Below are 26,229 nucleotides of genomic sequence, written 5' to 3'. Positions count from 1 at the left end.
TTCCATTGTCCATTCTTTGGGGAATGAAACAGAGAGACTGCTGTAATAGCAGTCAGTGTTATTTCTCTGGCTGATGGGGACTAGATGGTAAGAAATGGAATCGACAAGAATCTATGATTACATAAGAAGGGAAATGGCTGGTATGAAAATTCTGTACACAACCCCCCAAACCTACCACTTCCTCCCTTTCCTACTAACACAGTAACCAGAGGAAACATAGGGTGCTATAGACTGAACCAGTGACCAGTGTCAATATAGGGCACAGACTCAGAGTAAATTTATAGGACTGAGTCCATAGTTAGATTGAAGATATGTCTACACTGCAATTAAAAGCCCATGGCCAGCCCGTGCCAGCCAACTCAGGCTCACGTGGATCTACAATGACCTCCATATAATTTATAGCATCCTCCAAGCTATTCCAGCTGCAGCCAGATGCTGTGCCAGCTGAGGATCAGGCATAGCACTGTGTGCCTCTTCCACCTTCCCTCTCCACCGACCCCATATGCAGAGTGGGAGAAGGGTGAAGTCATTTGCACTAACTTCACCCCACCCAGTATACCAACAGATACTAGTAAACTAATTGCCTTAGTAATATCAAGACACATGTGAGAGCATGTGAAACATCTTTCTCTACATTTGTGTCCCTTTCTCTAGCAGTTAATCATTAAGAGTTAGCTGTATCCTATGTAAAATTCCATGGTGCACTATAGAGTCCTGAAATATGAATTTGCATACTAATTAACTAAGGAAAGTTCTACAGTTTGAATTATGAGAGACACACAGGGCTAATCTCTAAAGGGGAAAAAAAATCCTGATTCTACTTCAGATTTTCTAAAAAATGTGCACCAGTTACCAATTGTAAAGTGTTCCTGGCTGTCAGATAAAATCAGGTAGACTGTAAGTCATTTAAATGTGTCTGAGTTTAAATCATATCCCAAGGAGCAACCTGCATGAAAAAGAGCCCATAATACTAACTAAAGGGAGTAACAGAATAGCTGTGTCTGAATAGCTCACTAGTCATTCCAGGGGAGATTTTGAAGTGTCTAATCTCCCCCTGGTCTGAAAGAAGGAAATGACATTGAAACTACACCAGGAAAGTTCGCCCCTTTCCTTTCCGTGTTCTTGTGCCCCCACATCTTATCCCACTGGAAGATCGTTAGTTCATGTTTGGACAGTGATGTGAATGCTGTGAATGGTATATGCATCAAGAATTCTGAATCTGAATCCTTCCTTCGCTATCAGATGTTGTTTAGGCTACAGACAAGGTTCTGCCATCCCTTTCTCTCCTGGGCTGCTCTTTGCATGTCCTCCATATTGTCGAGCCCCATATGTTTTCTCTCTGAAAAGTGTTCGACTTTTCGGTCAGCTCCTTTGGCATGTTCTTCCAGCTGCCCAATGGCAGACCTAACATGGCAGGTGCTCTGGCTTCATTCTTAAAACATGTGCTAGGGAATGGTGTTCCTAGGCTTCTGTTTGCCAGAAGCTGGGAATGAGCGATAGGGGATGGATTGCTTGATGATTTCCTGTTCTGTTCATTCCCTCTGGGGCACCTGCACTGGCCACTGTCAGAAGATAGGATACTGGGCTAGATGGACCTTTGGTCTGACCCAGTATGGCCGTTCTTATGTCTGAGATATTTCCATCATCTTTTCTGGATAACTTTGGAGAAAAGGAGTTGTCGAACTTTGACAAATGGTGGTATTTTATAAATTCATTTAGTTTAATACCTAGCATTTTTCTAAGTCATTTATTTTCACAGGCATGTAGACTTCTGTCTGTATCTTGGGTGAATAATATTATTATTATTCCTTGACATGATGCTCAGATCCCTGTGCAGAAAGGCAGTACAATGCCTATGCTTCATTTGAGCCCCAATTTGATTGATTGTACAGTCAGTAGGCCTTGTACATGTTCTGCACAGGGCTGAATTTTACCCAGAATAACGTTCTCTTGTGTCCCTTTTATCCTTCCCCATTCCTCTCCTTGTTAATATTTAAAAATATTAAAATGCGATTTTCACCATTTGGAATGAGAGAGCTGTCTGGTCTCATTACATTTCATTCTTGCAGCTTCTCTATCATTTAAACCTTCCAAGTGCTTTGAATCAGTTGGAATCATTCTGTCTGTAATATTAATAACATGAGCAATGCAGAGATGAGGTACTTATTAGTCAGGAATATTCCTCTAACTCTTTCCTATAGGCCTTCATGCCAAGGAAGCAGCATAGCCACACACACACAGTACATAATTATACCCTGGAATGGATTCTATGCACCTTCTACGCCACTAGAAATCTCCATTAGAGCTGGGTGGGGAAGAGGAGACACCTGCTGGTATGGGGTAGCTATGCAGGGCCGCCTATGGAACCTTTGTGTCCTGTAAAGAGGATCTCTGCACTGCTCCTTCATGGACCAATGCCAAAAGTAGTGATGTTGAAGCTACCGAAGGAGTGACTGGATCCTCATTTATATAATTGCTATAACCCCCTGCGCTCTATCCAAATGTCATGGAGCCATGGAGTGTCTGTGCAGCAGACTAAGATTCACGCTGGAGAGGTGAATTTCATCTCTCCAGCTCCCTGCACCATCACTTACAAATTCCCTGGATTACTCACATGCTATGAAGATTAAACAAACTGCACCCAGTAATAATAATAGGCATCAATGTATTACTGGGCACTGCAGTGTTGGCACCCAGAAGTATCAAGTCCTAAGATGCACAGCTGGGCCCTGAAGAGCTGAAAACCGGAGGCTACTTTTGAAAATGCAGGCCAAGTGGATTTTGCTAGCTCATAAAGGAAGTCTACTCACATAGGTTGTTCCTGTGCTTTAATTGTTATTCCAAACATCCATCATGATCCACAAAGGACCAGTGAAAATGCTGTGAGAACACAGGACACAAGGTCCAATCTCTCAAGCATATGCATCACTTCAAGCATGCAAGTGGTCCCACAGAAGTCAATGAACACAATGTCTCCCAATGGGAACTGAGCAGACTAGTCACATGTCTAAGTCCTTATGGTAGCAGAGTATTCCATAAAACGGCTATTGCATTTAAGTGAAAGTATGTGAACACACAGGGCAGAATAATCTTCTCATCCACTAAAACTCTAGAGTATAATCATTAAAACTCACGGAAAACAGTGGCTTAAACGTCTCCGTGTCCCAGTTTCCACATCCATAAAATGGGGGTGATAATGGATAATGATCTCAAAGGGGATATGTAGGGCTCAGTTTATTAATGTTTATAAAATGGATTCAGATCCTGGGATGGAAGACAAAGTGCAAAATATTAAAATGTTTTTGATACTTACCTTTATTCCCACTGTGGATTTTTCATCCTGTTTTGTGCAGTCATCAGTAATTTCCCTAACACTTGTATCCTGTTTTGTTTTATTTCCGCCTACCTGCACACTACACTCTCAGGTGTTCCAATTATGTGTGAAAGATGAGTATTTTCCATGTGTCTCACTGTAGGTGTTTTCCATTTGCACTTTGTAAATGGATTGTGTCAACTTTGCTTAACTTCAAAAGCCATTTTGCAGAGCTGTCTTAGCACAACTTTCTATTTTCTTAATATACAATTTTACTGTTTTTTTAAACTTACAATTCCTAAGTCTATATAGTCTGAACTGAGCTATGCTATGCAGCTGCAGGATGTTATAAAAGAAACAAGGTAAAACAAGAAAGAACAGGTTAATTTAGAACCTCAAATAGTCTAAATCATGCTTTTGCGGAGTGAAAACACAAGAGATAAGGAAGAGGAAGAAGGAATAAAAAGAGGAAGTGCATGGAAACACCAAAAAGAAGAGGAAGATAAATTAACAATGAGAAGAACTAGTCCAAAAATGTTAATTATTTTTCATAGGAAATTGTAGGGAGAAAAATAATGTGATTTTCAGTAAAAGAGGTGGTTTTCATAATCTGAAAATTGTTACTGAAACCATTTTTTGTTAGTGTTATCAGTTTCCAGTTTGTAAAAGTTTGACCAAAATATACAAAAATCTTTTTTGTCTGAAAAGCTAGTTTTGGGAAAAAAATGTTTAAAAGAAAACATTTTACCAGCTCTAATAACAACAATGATTATATTGAACTTACAAATTTTCATCTGAGCATCTCAAAGTGCTTAAAATGTGTGCCAAGAATAGCCAACAAATGCTCACCAATTTGCCTTGTAAGTATATAAATCAGTATGAAATTGTATCTCAGGGGACATCTGCTGTCCATTCCACCCCCTTTATATTGATGGGACCTCTAATTTCCAGTTTCTCAAAGCAAAGCATCCACAAACACACCTTTAGAGCCAAATATACTAATAGATATGAACAAAGAGCTTGAGGCCACTGACTGTTAGCTGTCCTTACACCTGGAAAAAAGCCAGTGAGGCTACTAGCATGACTCATGACTACTTGCATGAGTAAGGCTTCTCAGGCTCAGGTTTAATGTCTTTTCCTTTTATGCCTTCAAGCAATCCATCGTATCATGCACTAAATATTCCAGTGAAACTGGGAAGATTACACCCAAAATCTCAACTATTTTTTTCAAAATTTTTCAATAATCTTCTTTCAAAATATTGCAATCTTGTACAGCTTCAAAACAGGAATGTATAGGGTCAATTCTGCTCCTACTGAATTAAATGATTTGTTAACTTCGTGGTACAGAATTTTTCTCATGATCACCGCTTACACTTGGGCATCTCCAGAGGATCATACAATAATCTGAATTCAGTAAACTGTATGTCTTTTATCACTTTTAATTATACAAAAACCTAACACTTGTTGCATACACCAAATTTTCACAATGCCATGCAACCATGAGCCATAGAGCCAAAAGGTAAGCAAATATTACTGTTTCTCATTTTACCAATGGGGCTAGAGAGTCACAAAGAGGTTAACCAAGTCTCAAACATTCAGCAAATCAATAGCAGAAGCTGGGAAAGAAATTATGAGCTCCTGGCCTCAAGCCATGCGCTTAACACACTAGCCCAAATTGACAATTTTACCCTCTGGATTTACTGGGGATTGGATGGCTCTTTGGCAGTAGCTGTTTTGGGCGCTGTAATTAGGATTAAGATCAATACCCATATTGATCATTTCTTTCAGCTCTCACTTTCTCCTGTTGTTTTTAATTTAGTGTCATTCCAGTGAAACAACTGGGAGTTGTAGATGATGGGATGATACAGAATCTGGGTGTCACAGATTCCTTGGTGGGTTTGAATGCCTGCTCTTACATGGTCTAAACCACAGTCCATTGCCCAGTGGTTTATCACTGTGATTTGCAAGGATGGATTTTATGTGGCTGATCACAAGGTGTTATCCCATCTCATATTCCCTTGACTAGTAGGGTGATTGTGCGCAAACACTGATGCTCTTCCATTAAGAACAAGCACATCCTCAGAACTAGCCTCAGGCAAGCTGGAATGTCTGGAGTGAGTGAGGACCATCTCCAATTTAATCTCAATTAAATTTTCACTCACTGGCTGTTAGATTAAGTGTCTGAACACATTCTCGTTTTCATTACCCCTACTCAAATGGCTCATTAGTTTCAGATTTACAGGCTTTCTATTCTTTGCATTGCTTCTGAATTTATTTGTTTTACAACGTGGGCACAACTATTTTGTATTTGGGGGCTTTGTGGTAATCCAGATTCCTGCATATACAGAAATGTAACTGTATTGTTTTCTCCCCCATAAAGACATGTCTATTTTTCTGATCTCCACATTAACATTTTCTTGAATAATAATCCCATCATCATTACAGAATTAATTTACTTTCAATAAAATTTAGGTTGACAGAATACCAGGAGAGAAAGAAGTTGGGTGAAGTAATATCTTGTATTGGACCAGCTTCTTATGGTGAGAAACAAGCTTTTAGGCTTACATTGAGTTCTTAAAGCTTTTCTCTCTCACTAACAGAAGTTGGTCCAATACAAGATATTACCTCACCCACCTGGTCTCTCTAATATCCTGGGACTGATATGGCTATAACAACACCGCATACAGCACTGGAGAATACCAGCAATCATGCAAATTCAGCTCCATTATAGCTCAAGTACTGAGAAGCTCATTTCTATTTGGTCTGCCACTAAATACTTATGTATCTTAACGGCTTCCTTGCTCTTATATATAGTGCTTTTTACTAAGTGCATGCTCTGTGTTTATTTTTATTGTTATTCTCTATATGCTATAGACTTCCCTTTATTCAGCTCATTACCACAGTACTTATCAAGCGAGGCTCCTGACATCTGAATGTGGGCAGGCAGAACTTGACACTTACAGGTGCAGTCAGAGGCAATTTACAGCAGCAGGTAACTACTGTAATGTATCTCATGCAAAATGTGATGTTGCTCCAGGGCATGGAGGAGGGTAGATAGCTCAGAATAAGTCGTGTGCATATGCTAGGCATGACAGAGAGAAGAAGAAAGAGCCAAGGGAAAAGTGGTCACAGGATGCAACATTACCCTGCATGTTCTCACCTCTAAGACACACTGAGAAAAGGTACGCATAAGTCTAACCCCATCTGTTGCAGCTTTACATATGGTATTCTCTGTCCTCTGTGTAGCAGAATCTCCATGACAGCAGACAGATGCCAGGGTTGTCAGAATGACCATTTGACAGTATTAAACATCAAGGCTGGAAAATAGATATGCCAGTCAAAGACTGGGTACTCCCAACACATTATCCAAGGGATGTGGGACATCGGACATCTTGTGGTGAGGACAGGTTGTGCTGAAACACTTTATACAGCCATCGGTAGATGATTGATGGACCCAGAGAGGTTCACATGTTTACCAGCTCACAGCACTGGTGAGCTGGTGACAAAATAAATAGATTGGGACCCAGACCAAAGCATACCACCCTGCAACTCAAACCACAGGGAAGTGCTGAAAAACAAGACATGAGAGCACGACAGGAATTAAAGCAAACAATAATAGTGTGATAACCGACTGGTAGAATTTAATCCTGCAATAAAGCAGCACATTGTGTGCAAGAGATATTTCCAAGGCACAAATGCTTCAATCCAAATTGAATGACAAATTGAATTTTGTTTCAAAACAGACAGAAAAAAATACCCCAAATCACTCCCATGGAGAGGAAGGAGTGAGTATCTGCAATAGGAAAAAAACTCAGCTGGCCAGCAATGTCTCATTGTGCACATTTAAAAAAAATAAATAAGGCAGGTTGAGGTCGGGGAGTGGGAGAGAGAGAGATGCCAGAACATTACCATTTTAATATTCTTCCGGTATTCCCATAACTAAAAGAAATGGCCTTGGTGTTTTTTTCTGTTTTTCTTTTAAGGAATGGAATTTGGCAAGCACCTTGTCCGTGGTATGTTCTTCTTACTTTTGTTCTTCTCAAAGTAATAAATAAATCAAGTAGATGAGAGAGTTAACCTTGACAATTGGCTAATATGCATCTGCAGTTGCTGCTATGTCTAAAGATTCTTTATTCTATACAGCTTTCGATAAAATACACGTCTCCCCAAACACATTATATAACCAGATCCCGGCTCCTGGGTCTGTGCTCCCAGACCAGGAGAGATGTGACTGTCTAACTATGAAACTACCTCACCAACAGCCTGCCTCTTAGAAGCTCTTGCTGACATTACCACTCAGTTCCTTTTTCCTAGGCAAAGATTATTTCATTTCTGAGTCTAACTGCTGCAGCAGTTGCTTAATGTTGGACTTTTTTAGTGGATTTCATCTTTATTCCAAGGTTTCTCTCTGTGTTTTGTAACTCTACCACAAGACTTAGCTGAAAAAGGTTTTCTAAGTGTGTAGATCACAGCTAGATATCATCTCAGGGGCCTTTTTGTAATCTGTGTGTGTTTGTCAGGGTCCTCTGGGGAATTTGTTTTGCTTGTATTTTTTTTCCCCCTTCTTTGTTTAGTTTTAAATAATGTCTTCTGTTTTTGTAAGTTAACATTATAGCCATCCGAGATTGCTCCACTGTTCTAGGCACAGTACAAACAATGTAAATGACAGTCAGTGCATTTTGCCCTGCAGACCTAAGACGACAAGGACTTTCTCCCCAGTGTTTGCATTTATACATGTTCATCACCATAGTACCCAAGCGCCTCTTATGGAGATACACAACGAATAAGACCACAGCAGATGAGGCGAAGTGGATACTTCCAGAACAATGCTACACTTTCCCACGTAGAGTAATAATGAGTGGAGAGAAAATGTTGCCTTATTATGAAAAATACATCGCCTGTCTCAGGTAAAATACCATTCTTCTTTGGTCTCGTGAACAACCTATCATCCCACAACCTACAGACAATGGTTTGAAGAGGTAATAAATCCATCTCTGATGGGGAGCATTATACAGAGCAGGCGCAGGGATAGCCTTATGAGAGTTGAGGGCCATACAACTACATAGGAGAGGGAGGTTGTCCTTTGAGCTATGTGTGTGTTCATAGAGCCTTCATCACAGTAGTATCTGGTGTGCCGACCCTGGTGCTTTATGGTGGGATGAAGGAGAGGTGGGGATGGTATTAAGTTATTTTCTCTGGATCTTGTCCTGCCAACAAGGCTGCACCATGAGTTGAAGAATTTGCCAGGACACAAGAGATCACAAAGAACCAGGACTGATGTGGTCATTTATGCTTTTCAGCGGGCTTGGGGAGAGAATGTGAATACCAGTTAGACCAGGTTACATGAAATTACAGTTATTGCACTCCAAATAGTTCCTTACTCCAACATAATTAACCAGTCACACCAATATTGATGCACAGCTTCTTTCTTTCTTTCTTTCTTTCTTTCTTTCTTTCTTTCTTTCTTTCTTTCTTTCTTTCTGTAGCTTTCCCACTCTGCTCCCTATTCACATATTAACAGTAAAATATTTTTTTCTCTGCCTAAATAGGACACGTATGTCCACTACTGAAATAGAACATTTCCCAATCATTAAAAAAAAAATTACATTTCCTACTTGTACATCAATATTTTTGAAATGCAAGATACATTGTATCAAGTTATCCTTACCAGGCTATATCAAATCTTGAAATAAATATGTATTTTAAAATCTCAGATATAAACTGAAAGCTAGAGGATAGTACATAAGGAAAAGCTGGAAAGAGGCGGATGATCTTTGAAAGTCTGCGTATCTGATCCTGCAGAATACGTTTATTCCTCCATCAGAGCTACAAATCCACCCGTGTTTATCTTGTTGATCCGTGGCTGTTCCAAACATTCTGTTGTGCTAAAACTTACCTTACCTGCCTTAACCACTGCAGTTCAATTACCCTGCACTAAAATCTGCTCGGACTTGCATATCTCCTACTATACTAATAGGAGTTCCATGAGCATACAAGTGATTTTTTTTTAAATTGAATTACCTTCCATAATTTATACGATCAATTTTCATGAGGGCTCTCACTGCTACTTTGCTGTTATCCTTAGTTAACTAATATCACCACTATAGCTGTTCTACAGTGATGTTGCTAGAAACAGTGTGATTTTAGTCACCCAATAAAGCCACTCCAGAGCCTATTAATGTATTTATGTAATGTTGAACACAACTGTCCCATTGACATTCAACAGAGTAAAATGGTAAATAGTTGGGGTAAAGAGAACATTTGCTTTCACAGTAGTCCCTTGATTTTGTTCAATGTATTGTGTTAATCCATATATTTGGCTATGTCCCCGTGGTATAGAAAAGAGAAGAACTCACTGGATTCCCAGCATAGATGATTTAAGATGGAGAAGGACTGCAGTCTCAGAAGAAAAAAAATGCAATTGATAGAATGATATACTACAATTATGCAGCAGAAATAACTAATAGAGCTGAGACTGCACTAAAGTGCAACTGTTCATCTTCCACAAAACATTTCTCAATAAGAATATATGCAAATCAGTTTGGGGCTGTTGAAGACTCTGATTAAACTTATAATTTAGGCTTCTAATTGGACTTTTTTATTGGATTTTGCACAATAATTCTGCCTCATATATATATGAATAATTAACTGCCAGAAAATAATTTGCCAAATTCAATTCATGAATGATAGGGTTTTTTTTTTTAACTTTGGTAAATTTCTGAAGCATCCAATGGCAATACATCCTGTGCCTGGTTTTCACAGCATCCACAAATCCAATTTATAACCCTGATCCACCTAATACTAATGTACAGGCTTAACTTTAAGCATGTGAATGATCCTGTTGACTTACATGGGACTTCTCATGCAAGTTAATATTATTTCAGCGATAGAAAGGAGCTAACATTAGGGTGCATTGGCAGTCAAGTGCTGTTGAATTCAGTGATGATCATCCCCACCTCCCACTGATTTACTCATGAGCAGATGTCAGGTAAGTTCAATGAGAGGGTTAACCACATAGCACCAGCACAGAACTTTCCAATAGGACAGTGCGGTGCTTTGAACTCAACTTAAAACAAGGCAAAAAGTCCAAGTGAAACACAGGGGACGTGAACCTGTATGAGCTGAAGCTGGGAAAGAGGTTAAATTACACCCTCTCTCATGAACCAAACTCACTGAGTTTTAGACATTTCTACTTGACAGCTCTGAGTTTCCAGAGTAACTAATAATTTAGGTCTGAGATCAATTACAACAGTGACATACTGGCTATAAAAATGTATCTAAAGCTCATCGGTTGTGTTTTTCTCTGTAATATAAAGTACATTTTGGTGACATTTTATATCAGGTTGATATATATAAATAGTGTATAAAGAGTTAATAAATGATTAGTAGCTGTTATAAGCATGCTATGGACCTGAATAGTTGGTATTATAAATGATTATAAATACATCTGCAGAGGGTGCTAAAGATAGTTATAAGCCATAGTTTTATGCAAACTATTGACATGCTGTACTCTACAACAATCTAGATCAATTGATTAAGCATTTATTAGGACATCTATTGATCATCTATTAGCCCTTTATAAACTAGTTATGAACATCCTTTTAAAATTAACTGAGACTATTTTTCTTGTTATATGCTAATAATGTTGGCTGGACATACAGGAGGTCATATTGTGAAGGATTGTAACAGTTTAGGAGAGAAGAGATGCAAAGTGGACACCATTATAAGTTCAAATTAGCTACACTGAAGTGATTGTGGTATTTGGAATCTGCCTGTAAGCATAGGGAGTTACTATGATTTCTTCAGAATCTTTGGGGGTGGGGGGTGGTCCTTGAATAAGTTAAAGCTCCATAAAGGCTGCTCTAACTTGCATCAGTTGCCAATGGTCACAAGGGACCAGTTCAGCAGCATCTCCACACCCACTTGCACTTGGCCATGCTCCTCTGCCTGCAAGCAGGAGATGGTAGGGATACGGACCACTTAACTGGAGTGATATACACCACTTTGCACTAGTATAGCAGAGCAGAGCAGTCACACGGTACTGAATCTAACCATAAGTTTGTTTCCCCATATTCATACAGCTCTAAAATGATTTGCTTAGTAGAAATTATGGGCTTGTCATAAACAGATAGCTAAGGGTTAATGTCTCTTTCACCTGAAGCACCTGACCAGAGGACCAATCAGGAAACCGGATTTTTTCAACTTTGGGTGGAGGGAATTGAGTGTCTGAGTCTTTTGTCTTTGTTTTCTGGCTGCCTGCTTTCTCTGAGCTTTGGAGAAGTAGTTTCTATTTTCTAGTCTTCTGTTTCCAAGTGTAAGGACAAAGAGATCAGATAGTAAGTTATATGGTTTCTTTTCTTTGGTATTTGCATGAATATAAGTGCTGGAGTGCTTTGATTTGTATTCTTTTTGAATAAGGCTGTTTATTCAATATTCTTTTAAGCAATTGACCCTGTGTTGTATCATCTTAATACAGAGAGAACATTTGTACTTATTTTTCTTTCTTTTTATATAAAGCTTTCTTTTAAGACCTGTTGGAGTTTTTCTTTACTTCAGGGAAATTGAGTCTGTACTCACCAGGGAATTGGTGGGAGGAAGGAATCGGGGAGATCTGTGTGTTGGATTGCTAGCCTGATTTTTGCATTCCCTCTGGGGGGAATAGGAAAGTACTTTTTGTTTCCAGGATTGGGAACAGAGAGGGAGATTCACTCTGTTTGGGTTCACAGAGCTTGTGTCTGTGTATCTCTCCAGGAGCACCTGGAGGGGGGAAGGGAAAAAGGATTATTTCCCTGTGTTGTGAGGCTCAAGGGATTTGGGTCTTGGGGTCCCCAGGGAAGGTTTTTCAGAGGGACCAGAGTGCCCCAAAACACTCTAATTTTTTGGGTGGTGGCAGCAGGTACCAGGTCCAAGCTGGTAACTAAGCTTGGAGGTTTTCATGCTAACCCCCATATTTTGGACGCTAAGGTCCAAATCTGGGACTAAGGTTATTACATGAGTGGCAGCCGTGGGATATAGATAGAATCCAGAAGCCAGTAGGAATATTATATTTTTCTTTTCTCTGCTAAGGGCTTTTTAGCAGAGAGAAACAGTTTGGTTTTAAAAGGGAACCAGAGAGAAATTTTTTTTTCTGCTCTCTCTGGCAGTTTGTGGCTTGCATGTTAAGCAGAAGTCGTTAAGGACTATTAACAGTCTTTTGTCACACAATAGCACTCCCATTGAGAGTCATACCAGCACTATATGAATGCAAATAAAGTGGTTTTTCAGGTTTACTTGACATTGAAGATTAGCTAAAGGCACTGTTGCTAGGCAGACTTCAGGAGGCAACAGAGAACCTGCAGTTCAGAGGATAAACACCGGAGGGCACCCCAACACAAGAAAACAGGAATCATGACTTCTAAGGCAAAAATTAAGGCCGAAGAGCAATTCAAAGAAGCTGAACACAGGCGACAAATGGAGATGAAAGAAAGAGAAGAACAAATCAAAGAGGCAGCACACAAAAGAAAACTAGAAGAAGAAGAGGTGGCCCACCGAAGGAAACAAGCAGAAGAAGAGTTGGCCCACAGAAGAAAGCACGAAGAAGAAGAGGCAGCCCACAGAAGACAGATAGAACTCCAGAGGGAAGCCCACCAACAGGCCATGGAATTAGAAAAGGCTAAGCAACAGACTCCAGCCAATCCTAACAACCCATCGCCCATTATTGCTCCACAGCACAGGAAATTTCCCACCTACAAGGCAGGTGATGACACCGAGGCCTTCTTGGAAAACTTTGAAAGAGCCTGTCTTGGGTACAGCATCCCCGAAGACCAGTACATGGTAGAATTAAGGCCACACCTCAGTGGACCTTTAGCAGAGGTGGCAGCTGAAATGCCTAAGCAGCAAATGAATGACTATAAACTTTTTCAAACCAAGGCCAGATACAGGATGGGGATAACCCCAGATCATGCCCGTCGGCGCTTCAGAACCCAAAAGTGGAAACCAGAGGTGTCATTTCCCAAACACGCCTACTACATTGCAAAAAACTATGAGGCCTGGCTAACAGGAAACAACATTCAAACCTTGGAAGAACTGAACCTCCTCATACAAATGGAGCAGTTCTTGGATGGTGTTCCTGAAGACATCACACGGTACATACAAGATGGAAAACCCAAAGATATCGCTGAGGCGGGGGAGATTGGAGCCAAATGGATGGAACTGGCAGAAAGCAAGAAAGCTACTGTCAAGGGGAACGATTACCACAGGGGGCACACAGACCATAAACCCTACCACCGAGGACAGCCAAAGACCCCACATACCACCCAAGTAAAGCCACACATACCCTACCCTTCAACCTCACCAGTCTCCAGTAACTCACCTCGGCCCAGTGACCCATCAGATGGAAGATGCTTTAAGTGTAATGAACCGGGACATATCAAGGCCAAGTGTCCCAAGAACACCATGCGAGTGCAATTCATTACACCACCATCACACCAAAGATCCCCAGGCCCGGATGCCTCTCAAATACCCTTGGAGCGAAGGGAAAATTTGAGAGTGGGCGGAAAGAAGGTTACTGCGTGGAAAGACACGGGGGCACAAGTGTCAGCTATCCACCAATCCTTCGTTGACCCCAAATTCATCAACCCAAAGGCCAAAGTTACAATTTACCCCTTCATGTCACAAGCTGTAGACTTGCCTACAGCTCAACTGCCTGTCCAGTACAAAGGCTGGTCAGGAATTTGGACTTTTGCAGTCTATGACAATTATCCTATCCCCATGCTACTGGGGGAAGACTTGGCCAACCAGGTGAGGCGGGCCAAGAGAGTGGGAATGGTTACACGTAGCCAAACCAGGCAAGCTTCCAGACCCATTCCTGTTCCTGAGCCGTCCACAGAGGCCCCGTCTGTGTTACCAGAGACCCAGACAGAGGTAGTGGACCCGGATTCCATGCCTACCACTGAAACAGCCACAGCATCTCCAGTCCCAAGCCCGGAACTGGAACAGCAACCAGCACCAGCAAGTGCAACCACATCTTCAAACTCAACGCCAGGGGGCGCCAGCGAGCCTCAACTGGCAGAAGCAACAGACAGCCATACCCAAAAGGCTCAGCCAGAGCCTGAAATACCCTCAGGTGCACCAGCAGAGAGCGGTTCACCAGCAATGGAAACAACCCCATCACCTACATCGCTTCCAGAGGGACCAAGCCCAAGTCCACAGTCTGAGGAAGAACTGGTGACCCCAGCCTCAAGGGAACAGTTCCAGACTGAGCAGGAAGCAGATGACAGCCTTCAGAAAGCTTGGGCGGCGGCACGGAGCACCCCACCGCCTCTCAGCTCTTCTAATCGATCCCGGTTTGTTATAGACCAAGGACTTTTATACAAGGAAATTCTTTCTGGTGAACACCGGGAAGAATGGCAGCCGCAAAAACAGTTGGTGGTTCCAACTAAGTACCGGGGGAAGCTCTTAAGCTTAGCCCATGATCATCCCAGTGGCCATGCTGGGGTGAACAGAACCAAGAACCGGTTGGGGAAGTCCTTCCACTGGGAGGGGATGGGCAAGGACGTTGCCAAGTATGTCCGGTCTTGTGAGGTATGCCAAAGAGTGGGAAAGCCCCAAGACCAGGTCAAGGCCCCTCTCCAGCCACTCCCCATAATTGAGGTCCCATTTCAGCGAGTAGCTGTGGATATTCTGGGCCCTTTCCCAAAAAAGACGCCCAGAGGAAAGCAGTACGTACTGACTTTAGTGGACTTTGCTACCCGATGGCCGGAAGCAGTAGCTCTAGGCAACACCAGGGCTAACACTGTGTGCCTGGCCCTAACAGACATCTTTGCCAGGGTAGGTTGGCCCTCTGACATCCTTACAGATTCAGGGTCTAATTTCCTGGCAGGGACCATGGAAAAACTGTGGGAAACTCATGGGGTGAATCACTTGGTTGCCACCCCATACCACCATCAAACCAATGGCCTGGTGGAAAGGTTCAATGGAACTTTGGGGGCCATGATACGAAAATTCATCAACGAATTCTCCAATAATTGGGACCTAGTGTTGCAGCAGTTGCTGTTTGCCTACAGGGCTGTACCACATCCCAGTTTAGGGTTTTCACCATTTGAACTTGTGTATGGTCACGAGGTTAAGGGGCCATTACAGTTGGTGAAGCAGCAATGGGAGGGGTTTACGCCTTCTCCAGGAACTAACATTCTGGACTTTGTAAGCAACCTACAAAGCACCCTCCGACACTCTTTAGCCCTTGCTAAAGAGAACCTAAAGGATGCTCAAGAAGAGCAAAAGGCCTGGTATGACAAACATGCCAGAGATCGGTCCTTCAAGGTAGGAGACCAGGTTATGGTCTTGAAGGCACAACAGGCCCATAAGATGGAAGCATCATGGGAAGGGCCATTCACGGTCCAAGAGCGCCTGGGAGCTGTAAACTACCTCATAGCATTTCCCAATTCCTCACTAAAGCCTAAAGTGTACCATGTTAATTCTCTCAAGCCTTTCTATTCCAGAGACTTACAGGTTTGTCAGTTTACAGTCCAGGGAGATGATGCTGAGTGGCCTGACGGTGTCTACTACGACGGGAAAAAAGACGGTGGCGTGGAAGAGGTGAACCTCTCAACCACCCTGGAACGTCTGCAGCGGCAACAAATCAAGGAGCTGTGCACTAGCTTCGCCCCATTGTTCTCAGCCACCCCAGGACGGACTGAACGGGCATACCACTCCATTGATACAGGTAATGCTCACCCAATCAGAACCCCACCCTACCGAGTGTCTCCTCATGCCCAAGCTGCTATAGAACAGGAGATCCAGAACATGCTACAGATGGGTATAATCCGCTCATCTACCAGTGCATGGGCATCTCCAGTGGTTCTGGTACCCAAACCAGATGGGGAAATACGCTTTTGCGTGAACTACCGTAAGCTAAATGCTGTAACTCGTCCGGACAACTATCCAATGCCACGTACCGATGAGCTACTGGAAAAGTTGGGACGTGCCCAGTTCATCTCTACAATAGACTTAACCAAGGGGTACTGGCAAGTACCGCTAGATGAACCTGCCAAGGAAAGGTCAGCATTCGTCACCCATGCGGGGGTGTATAAATTCAATGTCCTTCCTTTCGGCCTTCGAAATGCACCCGCCACCTTCCAGAGGCTGGTAGATGGTCTACTAGCTGGACTGGGAGAATTTGCAGTTGCCTACCTCGATGATGTGGCCATTTTTTCAGATTCCTGGCCCGAACACCTACTACACCTGAAAAAGGTCTTTGAGCGCATCGGGCAGGCAGGACTAACTGTTAAGGCCAAAAAGTGTCAAATAGGCCAAAACAGAGTGACTTACCTGGGGCACCAGGTGGGTCGAGGAACCATAAACCCCCTACAGGCCAAGGTGGATGCTATCCAAAAGTGGCCTGTCCCACGGTCCAAGAAGCAGGTCCAATCCTTCTTAGGCTTGGCCGGATACTACAGGCGATTTGTACCCCACTACAGCCAAATCGCTGCCCCACTGACCGACCTGACCAAAAAGACCCAGCCAAATGCAGTTAAGTGGACTGATGAGTGTCAAACGGCCTTTACCCAACTTAAGGCAACGCTCATGTCTGACCCTGTGCTCAGGGCCCCGGACTTTGACAAGCCATTCCTAGTAACCACGGATGCATCTGAGCGTGGTATAGGAGCAGTGCTCATGCAGGAAGCAACAGATCACAACTTCCATCCTGTCGTGTTTCTCAGTAAGAAACTGTCTGAGAGGGAAAGTCACTGGTCAGTCAGTGAAAAGGAATGCTATGCCATTGTGTACGCCCTGGAAAAGCTACGCCCATATGTTTGGGGACGGCGGTTCCAACTACAAACTGACCATGCTGCACTAAAGTGGCTTCATACTGCCAAGGGGAACAACAAGAAACTTCTTCGTTGGAGTTTAGCTCTCCAAGATTTTGATTTTGAAATTCAACACATCACAGGAGCTTCTAATAAAGTTGCTGATGCACTCTCCCATGAGAGTTTCCCAGAATTCAGTAGTTAAAAAGTGTTCTTAAAATGTAGAAGTCTGTTAGTTATATACTTAGGAGTATATGTAAAGGTGTATGTGTTGTATTAATCTGTTTATTTTCAAGTTCTAGAAGGAAATCGCCGCCAGTGAGCTTCCCCACTGTCTGCAATTTGGGGGGCGTGTCATAAACAGATAGCTAAGGGTTAATGTCTCTTTCACCTGAAGCACCTGACCAGAGGACCAATCAGGAAACCGGATTTTTTCAACTTTGGGTGGAGGGAATTGAGTGTCTGAGTCTTTTGTCTTTGTTTTCTGGCTGCCTGCTTTCTCTGAGCTTTGGAGAAGTAGTTTCTATTTTCTAGTCTTCTGTTTCCAAGTGTAAGGACAAAGAGATCAGATAGTAAGTTATATGGTTTCTTTTCTTTGGTATTTGCATGAATATAAGTGCTGGAGTGCTTTGATTTGTATTCTTTTTGAATAAGGCTGTTTATTCAATATTCTTTTAAGCAATTGACCCTGTGTTGTATCATCTTAATACAGAGAGAACATTTGTACTTATTTTTCTTTCTTTTTATATAAAGCTTTCTTTTAAGACCTGTTGGAGTTTTTCTTTACTTCAGGGAAATTGAGTCTGTACTCACCAGGGAATTGGTGGGAGGAAGGAATCGGGGAGATCTGTGTGTTGGATTGCTAGCCTGATTTTTGCATTCCCTCTGGGGGGAATAGGAAAGTACTTTTTGTTTCCAGGATTGGGAACAGAGAGGGAGATTCACTCTGTTTGGGTTCACAGAGCTTGTGTCTGTGTATCTCTCCAGGAGCACCTGGAGGGGGGAAGGGAAAAAGGATTATTTCCCTGTGTTGTGAGGCTCAAGGGATTTGGGTCTTGGGGTCCCCAGGGAAGGTTTTTCAGAGGGACCAGAGTGCCCCAAAACACTCTAATTTTTTGGGTGGTGGCAGCAGGTACCAGGTCCAAGCTGGTAACTAAGCTTGGAGGTTTTCATGCTAACCCCCATATTTTGGACGCTAAGGTCCAAATCTGGGACTAAGGTTATTACAGGGCTAGACACTGGTGAAGAAACCATACTAGCATCAATGGAGTTACTCTGGATTGATACTGTTATAAAGGATATCAGTGTCTTATTTACATTGGTTAAGAAACGCCACTGGTTTCAATGGAGCCACTCTGGATTGACACTGGTATAATTCAGGTCAGTGTCTGGCCCAATAACAATTCAATTCAATCTTGCATTACACTGTTCCACATACATCAGAAGCCTAGTTTTCACTTGTAGGTTCCTTTATCCTACATCTATTTAGCAATGGATCTGGCAACGACCTCACCTGAAGTTCTTTATGCAGAACATCTCCTCCTTCAGTCAGACTGGTGTTAAATTATTCCCATATTTTACACATCATAACAAAACTAGAAAACAATCAATAAGCAATCAATTGAAATAATTCCAAGTCAAGCTCTAATGAGCATGGGAAACAACAGCTGTAATGCCAGTTAATTAACTCATTTTACAAAGAGGCGAACCATTCATTCAATGTTTACTACCTTACAAAGAGCAAGAAACAAGTCCTGAAATGTTCTTATATAAAAATCACCCCTAGCAGGGGTACACTGTTGAGTTTGAAACTTGGACCCTCTGCACCACAACACAGTTGTCTAACACTTGAGCTAAAGAACTAACCTATCACTGTAAGCAGTAGCAAGGAGCTTCCCTTTATAGATCAGCCACAGAGCATGAGCTCAGCCCTCACACTGAACCGTGGGTTAAACTTAGCACCTCTTAAGAAGTTTTGAATACCATCACTTTCCACTGACTGCAGCTTCATATGGGATGGCATTTATGGTACAATACTTCCCTAAATTCAAACCATCTTTGGATTACTATTATCCCAATGCTACAAAAATACACCCTTTTTTATTCTGTAGCATCTTACAGAAACTTCAGCATATCCCTAGAGCCTGCTGATGAATCAGTGCATGGCTTTGTTAGACTGGCAACACCTGATCTTCTGGTCAGTACTGGATATTTTTTTATCTATCCTTTTCCCCTTCTGGGTGGAAGTCACATTTATTTCCTGCTGCTACAACCTCCAAGGTTTTCCCCAGATTAAACTGACAAACTCAAGCTAACATCCCATGTCTCTGGCTACCGTAGCAGTGCTGGAAACAGGGAGAAAAAAAATGTCAGAACTTAGAAGGGGTGGGAAGGAGAAATCCCTAAAACAAAGTTTTTCCTTTCCATCAGCTTTTTTAATCCTCCTACATGACATTGTGGAATCACTGCAGCAGGTTGTGAATGATGAATGAAATGAAAAATCCCTGCCCACCCAGTGGAAAGAAAATTTACAGACAGTGCTCTGTAATTGCTTATATGTGCTGTTGTCTGATGTAGCATTTAGCTGAGATACAACCACCAAAGCTTGCCAACCACTGAGATATCAGCTTAAAAACAGAATTGGAAGGAGTTTTTCTGCATTGATAACACAGAGCCAAAGTCTGTCCTGAACTGTATGGGGTTGGACCAGAGGTAAATCAGTGTCATATTAATAAGCCAACTGTCAGTGAAAAGTTTGTAAGCCCAGCTGTATCTTTTTTTATACAAATTTAAAGTAACATGTTGGCATTTGAGTTAAATGTGTTGAAGGTCACACATCTCCTAATGAAAAAGCAGAGGAAGAGGGGACTTAATTTCATTTCATTTCAAATGACACTACATTTACTTTAGTTATGTTGACAAATGTATTCATTGAAGATGTGCCAAATGGATTGGCAATAACTTGGCAATTCAGAAGAACTTACTATTGACTAGGTATTTCCATAATTGATAGACACCTCAAAATAGATGTGTGCGGAAAGGGCAGAGAGTGGTTAAGTTAAACACATATGAAAAATTCGTAAACAGCTCCTTATTATGGCATGAGTCTAGTATCATGGAAATATCCCCTGCATTATAATAATGTAACCATGTGTGTATCTTCAAGGACACCTGAGTCCTTCAGAAAAGCAAGGTTTCATATGAAGGAAGGGGATAACAGTCCAGCTTCAAGAAAAAAGATGTTCTTGGTCTCCTGTCACAGAAACTAGTGAAGAGAATGCCAGATAGTGTTAGAGGCTGTTCCTCTGGAGAGCCTATGGCAACCGATTGGTTGACCAGAACGTTTTGGGGTTTTGGGGGATGTGGTGCAATGGAGTTGGATTTAAAATGATACTAACCCATAGCACAGTGAGTGAAGTATTTAGGAGAAAAGTCCAATCTGGTCCATGTGGTTTAAACATATGTGTCATTTATTCAAGATGTCATATGTACAATCTGGTTGCCGGAGGCACCTGATAACAACTGATTCATTCATTGCAACTCCTCTAAATGCCACAAGCAGTTCATGATATTTGCTGTCCAAATATGTTTTGTCATAGCCAACTCCCAAGGCAAATGCCTGCTTAACATTTTATTTTCTCTTTTGCTAGTGCTTTGCATTCAGGTTTATCTTTGTGTCTTTATTCTTGATTAATGATTCTGAAACTTTTATTTAAAACAATTTAAAAGGTTCAAAATGAATTTTTCAGCTTTGAAAGTGCACAATGTGTTTGGTAGAGTAACCCTTTGTTGATCTCACAATGTTATTGATCTTCTGAATATCTCAAAGTCAAAATGCATTGGAGTCAATGGAGTTATTCTGGATTTACTTTGGTTTAACTGAGAGCAGAATGTGGTCACATATGCAAGACCTGCTGTTATGAAACTACTCGATTAATACTATCAGGATACATTGCCTTTTAAACCCAGCCTGCTGGACCTTTCCATCTCATATTACTTCTTCATTATGACCTGAGTAAAAGCAACAATACATTTAGGTATTTCTATATTGGCCCTATGGATATTACTTCCACACTGAATCTGTTCTTTGCCACATGGAGAACTTCCTGCCAATCAATGAGACAAAATTATCTATGTAACGGTGAGCTGACTTGGCTCAGTGCAGCAGTGATGGAGAAGAGTCAATACACTGTATCAGTAGGAGTTAAAGTTATTTTATAAAGGAAATACCATATATACTCGTTCATAAGCTGAATATTTTTGGTAAAAAGTGATGCATCAAAGAGCCGGGCTCAGCTTATAATTGGATCTACACCAAAATCTGATGATTTTAAAGTGCATGGAATCACTGAATTGAATATCTAATACATTGTTGTTTTGTTTACCTGGAGTGTCTGCAGGCATGGAGCCCCTCAGCTACCTGTGGCTGCAGTTCACCGTTCCCAGCCAATGGGAGCTGCAGGAAGTGGTGCCACTTCCCGCAGCTCCCATTGGCAGGAAACGGCAAACTGTAGCCACAGGGAGCTGAGGGGCTCCATGCCTGCAGACACTCCAAGTAAACAAAACATCTCAACCTGCCAGCGACTTACCCTGATGGGCCAGGAGCCAAAGTTTTCCAACCCCTGAAATATAGGGTCCGCTTATGAAAGGGTCATACTGTTTTTGCTATTTTTACCTATCCATTTTGGGGAGTCGGCTTATAAACAAATGGGCTAATGAACGAGTATATATGGTAAATAAAATAATTCTGGCTTTTCTTTTCCAGAGGCCCAGCAAGGAGGAAATGGAGCAGCATTAGACCTATATTCAATCTAGGAAGTATTTCTGATTTCCAAAATTTCAACAACTGACTATAAGAAAATCTAAGTTTTTGTGCAAAAAATACATAGCTGTTTCTTGGCCAGTCTAAGACAGATCTGCCAGGACTTGGAATGCGGCTAAAGGTTGTGAGGAGGATCAAGGATTAATAAATGAAATGAAAGCTGTTGGCACTTGAGTCTGATGGATCAGAAAGTCATCAGTGAAAGGTGAGAGATGCCAATGGTTCCAAATTAGTCCAAGTGCATTGGGGGTTCAGACTTCTAGCTTTGCACATCTTAATGTGTTCTTGTAGAATGAAAACAAAACTCACCATAGCCCAGTAAGTGGAGATTTAAATGAGAGCAGAATCAGGACATGAGCGGCTAAGATGTCCAAGCATTTCTAAACTACTGATAATGAACCTTTAAAACTATTGTAACAAGAAGTTTGTTCCTCTGACATTAAACAAACTCTGTATTAGGTTTCAGAGTGGTAGCCATCTTTAAAAACAGAGAGAGCCTGAGAAACATATTGTGAAAAGAGGTAACAAGTAGAAAGCAGTGCCTGATGCAGAAATAAAAGTTCCTAAATGAAGCACAAGAATAAGACAGCGAAATACAACACGTAAAGATGCCTGCACAGAATAGGACTCCTTGTCAGATATTGATCATAAGGTACTTCTAGCTCTTATCACTCAGTGACAGTGGCAAGCATATTGCAGTTAACCACGCCTGTGACAAAAGAATTTAACTTTGAACACTCATTCAAGTTACAGCACAACTTCTGCTCTCACAAAGAATCATTACAGTTGTAAACAGCACTGGAATTTTACACATCAAAACATGATTTGGCCAGGAAGGAAATTGGCAATGTTTGATTTGCCTATATGGCAACACGTAAACATGAATCAAGACAAGAATGGGTCTTCTTTCCTGACAAATTGGTCTGCTATTCTCTACCTGTCATCCTAAATTGAATACAGTGTTTCAAGGGATGCAACATGCAGCTTTCCTACTCGGCATCCCTGGAAATACAGAGGATAACTTCAACCAAAAGATACTACTAGAACTGGAAAATATCACTTAGTCAAAAGTCTTCTCCTGACAATTTAACAGGATCCAGGACCGCCCAGAGGATTCAGGGGCTCCTCTGCCACCAAATTGCTGCCAAAGACCCGCCCCGGGACCTGCCGCCGAAGTGCCGGAAGGACCCCCTGCCATAGGTCTTCAGGGCACTTCGCGATGGGTCCTGGAGCGGAAGGACCCCCCCGCCACCGAATTGCTGATGACAACCTGGAGTGGAAGAAGCTCCAGGGGCCCGGGCCCCACGAGAGTTTTCCGGGGCCCCTGGAGCACGTGAAGGAACCTGCTCCAGAGGGCCCAAAAAACTCTCATGGGGGCCCTTTTTGTCCCTCCCTCCCCCCACCAGACGGCCCTGACAGGATCTGTCATTGTTCAGATGGTGAATCTCCGGGACACAAGTTACCTCTGCTGAATGGAATGGATAAATTCAGAGATCCTCGGCTGTTGATAGCTGAAGAAATGGAATTGAAGGCATCAGAAAAAAAGGGAGACAAAAGTACAGACAGACTTGCTGGACTTGGCAAGAATGGGGAAGTTAAACCTGCCACTGAGGACTTCCAGTTCTGCTGTCTTCTCCAAAATCACCTCAACACAAAGACTCTCATTGCTCTTCCCTAACAACAAACTGTCCCCCCAAATGACCCTCATCTCCCCATGACTTTCTTTAGTAGAGTTCTGGGTGAGCATCCTGGCTGCAATTTAACACCTTCCCCCAATCCTGAAAGTCATCCATTGCATCGATACATGTCATTGCAGTTAAGTTTGTGTTTGTATGTAAATGGACAAACATTCTTGTTTGGAGTGCAGATGAGAGACTTCCCTAAAACTCTCCTGATTAGAATGAGCTGGTTATCAGAATATACCAGTGTGTTATGATGAAGTGTTAAGCTTTAAGAACAGTACAGTCTCTTTTTGGAATATGTTTAAGACAAAAATGCATATAAGCATTAGATACTCCGGTGATAGGAGCTATAAAAAAGCTTAAGACAGCTAGATAAGATCAGTAGACATAACTGAAGGTTTTTCAGATTACCAAGATGGGATCTAGGCTTCCCAACAGTTCAGAGAAAGGGAATTATTTCAGCCCACTACAGTGACATGGGCCAGATCAGACATTCCCTTAAGTTTGGAGCTGTTAAGATCCAGGTGTATGAGGTGGTTCCATTTCAAATTGCAACTTTTTTGTAGACTTTATTCTTTACTAGATAATAGAAACGCTTAATTCTGATCGGAAGTCTGGTCCCTACTATTCAGCATTGGCTGCTGGAGTTGATTCAGAACTCTTGATATGTTCAATAACCCTCTGAAATACACAATTCTAAATGGCCTTCCTCAGATCCTGATGCCTACATAGAAAAGCTGTGTACAACACTCATCTTGGCCTTACTGTGGCTGTGTTCCCTTTATCACTCTGAATCTGCAGGGCGCAAAAATCTTCCATGTTAATTTGTTCTGTTTCAGAGCCATTGGGATCACTGTTTTCAATAGCATTTCCCAGTGAGAAACTGGAATTTGTCTGAGACTGACACCACTTGCAGAGTTTTACTGAAATAAAATGCCCTTGCAATTTCCTCTATGCAGTGCGTTTACAGCCAAATTCACTGCGTGCATTAGCTGCACTGTAATATCCCTGTTGCAATAATTATCCCATAAGTAGACACACTTGATAGTTACAAACCTGTTAAAAATGAGGATGAATTGAGCTAACGGTATAATTTCCGAATGGTTGTTTTATAACATATTTAATGTAATTTCAGCATGACCTTGTGCAAAGCTCTACTCACTTCAAAGGTATTGCTGCTTCCCTTTAAGATTAAAAGGTTTTCCAAAATTCACTGATTCACAAGAAAGGCAAAATGCAATTTGGCTTAATACATCCTTTCAAAGTCCAGGCATCTACAATGTTTCCCGCTCCCCACATCCCCCACTCGCTCCACTGCATGGTGCAGAAGGTAGCCAAGAAAATCACATCTGAGTTGATGAGTTTGTAGTGCTGTTGTAGCCGTGTTGGTCCCAGAATATGAGAGAGACAAAGGCATTAGAGAGTGGAAGCTCATATGTGAACTCGCTTGTATGGGTAGCTGCGAAATCAAGGCAATGGCTGCTCTGCACAGCATGTACCATTCTTACGGCAGCCTAAGTTAGGATGTAACTTGCACTGGAAGTCACAGCTATCTTGAGCAGCTGTTACTCTGGCCACATGGTTATAACAGACTGTGGTAGTAGGGGCAGCCAGTAGCAGAACAGCAGGACTATGCTACTGATGCTTCAAAGAGCCTATAAGGCAGTGCAAATAAGCTGATTTGTGAACACTTGCCTCCTTGATGTGGATTTTCACCTTTTGCAAGAGTGGCTGGTCATGGTCCATGCAACCTACTTTTCTACCAGCACCACCTCAAGTTGGGAGATGTTGCCTCAGATTGGAGCTGGTCCAGGAGCCTTGAATCCATCCTTCCCTCCTATACCTTTCAAGGCACAAAGGGGAGGATTCAGCCTAGTATCCTTAAAAAACATGATTTACTCACTGTTTTGTGTCGAGGTTTCTCCCATGTTCCTAGGGTACTATTGTTCCAATAAACACTGCATGGGCCTTGCAGTATTCAAGGTACGGAACTATTGTATTAGTTTTTAATGTTTTATTATCCCTATTGTACTTTTTATATGAGTTACGAGTTTTGGTCCTTAGAAAATTAATTAAAATAGTAAATGTTAAAAGGCATGCTTGATGGTGTCAAGTATCAATTTAGATGATTACATTATAAAAGAGATTGACTTTTGATTAAGTTTTCCTGATGAGAAAAGTAACTACCATTCTCCTTTGCTTTAAAACTTGAGAGGGAGTCCAATATAATTTGTGAAAATACAATCAGGCCACTCACGCTAGCCTTACCTTACAGCAAAGTGCTAAAGAAGTTCTACATTCTACATGCATAGAAACCCAGGTCACTGCATACTTCTTGTTAATATTAGTAAAAATCCACGCAATATGGAAATAGCTTTTTTTATAACTGTACAGTTTGGACTGCTTATTTGAACTGAAGTGATATTTCTTGTTGAACAGAAAATGCTTCTATTCGAATGTTGTAGACTTATATTGTTACCTGAGATGCAGGTAAGGTTACGTTTCACAGACTCTTGAACTGAAATTAATATCTACAAAGTGTAAAAGAAATGTGACAATTCCAAAATCACAATTCTGCAAGAAGATAGTATTTGGCTAATTAAACGACCACAGGGTAGAACAAAA

At 41.8% G+C, this 26,229-nt stretch overlaps 1 protein-coding gene across 1 annotated transcript in view; it reads left to right on the top strand.

Moving 5' to 3' along the window:
• The window catches only part of LOC127056884 (uncharacterized), a 138,884-nt gene extending 115,284 nt beyond the window's left edge, over positions 1–23,600 (top strand). The window contains exons 2-3 of the mRNA XM_050965217.1: positions 12,578–14,273; positions 23,329–23,600. Coding sequence (XP_050821174.1) covers positions 12,701–14,273; positions 23,329–23,600 — 1,845 coding nt within the window. The 5' untranslated portion in view covers positions 12,578–12,700. The remainder of the gene's footprint in view (positions 1–12,577; positions 14,274–23,328) is intronic.
• The last annotated feature ends 2,629 nt before the right edge of the window (positions 23,601–26,229 follow it).

Source organism: Gopherus flavomarginatus, chromosome 8, assembly GCF_025201925.1.
Source record: "Gopherus flavomarginatus isolate rGopFla2 chromosome 8, rGopFla2.mat.asm, whole genome shotgun sequence".
Taxonomy (NCBI): domain Eukaryota; kingdom Metazoa; phylum Chordata; order Testudines; family Testudinidae; genus Gopherus; species Gopherus flavomarginatus.
This window is presented reverse-complemented; position numbering and strand designations above follow the sequence as displayed.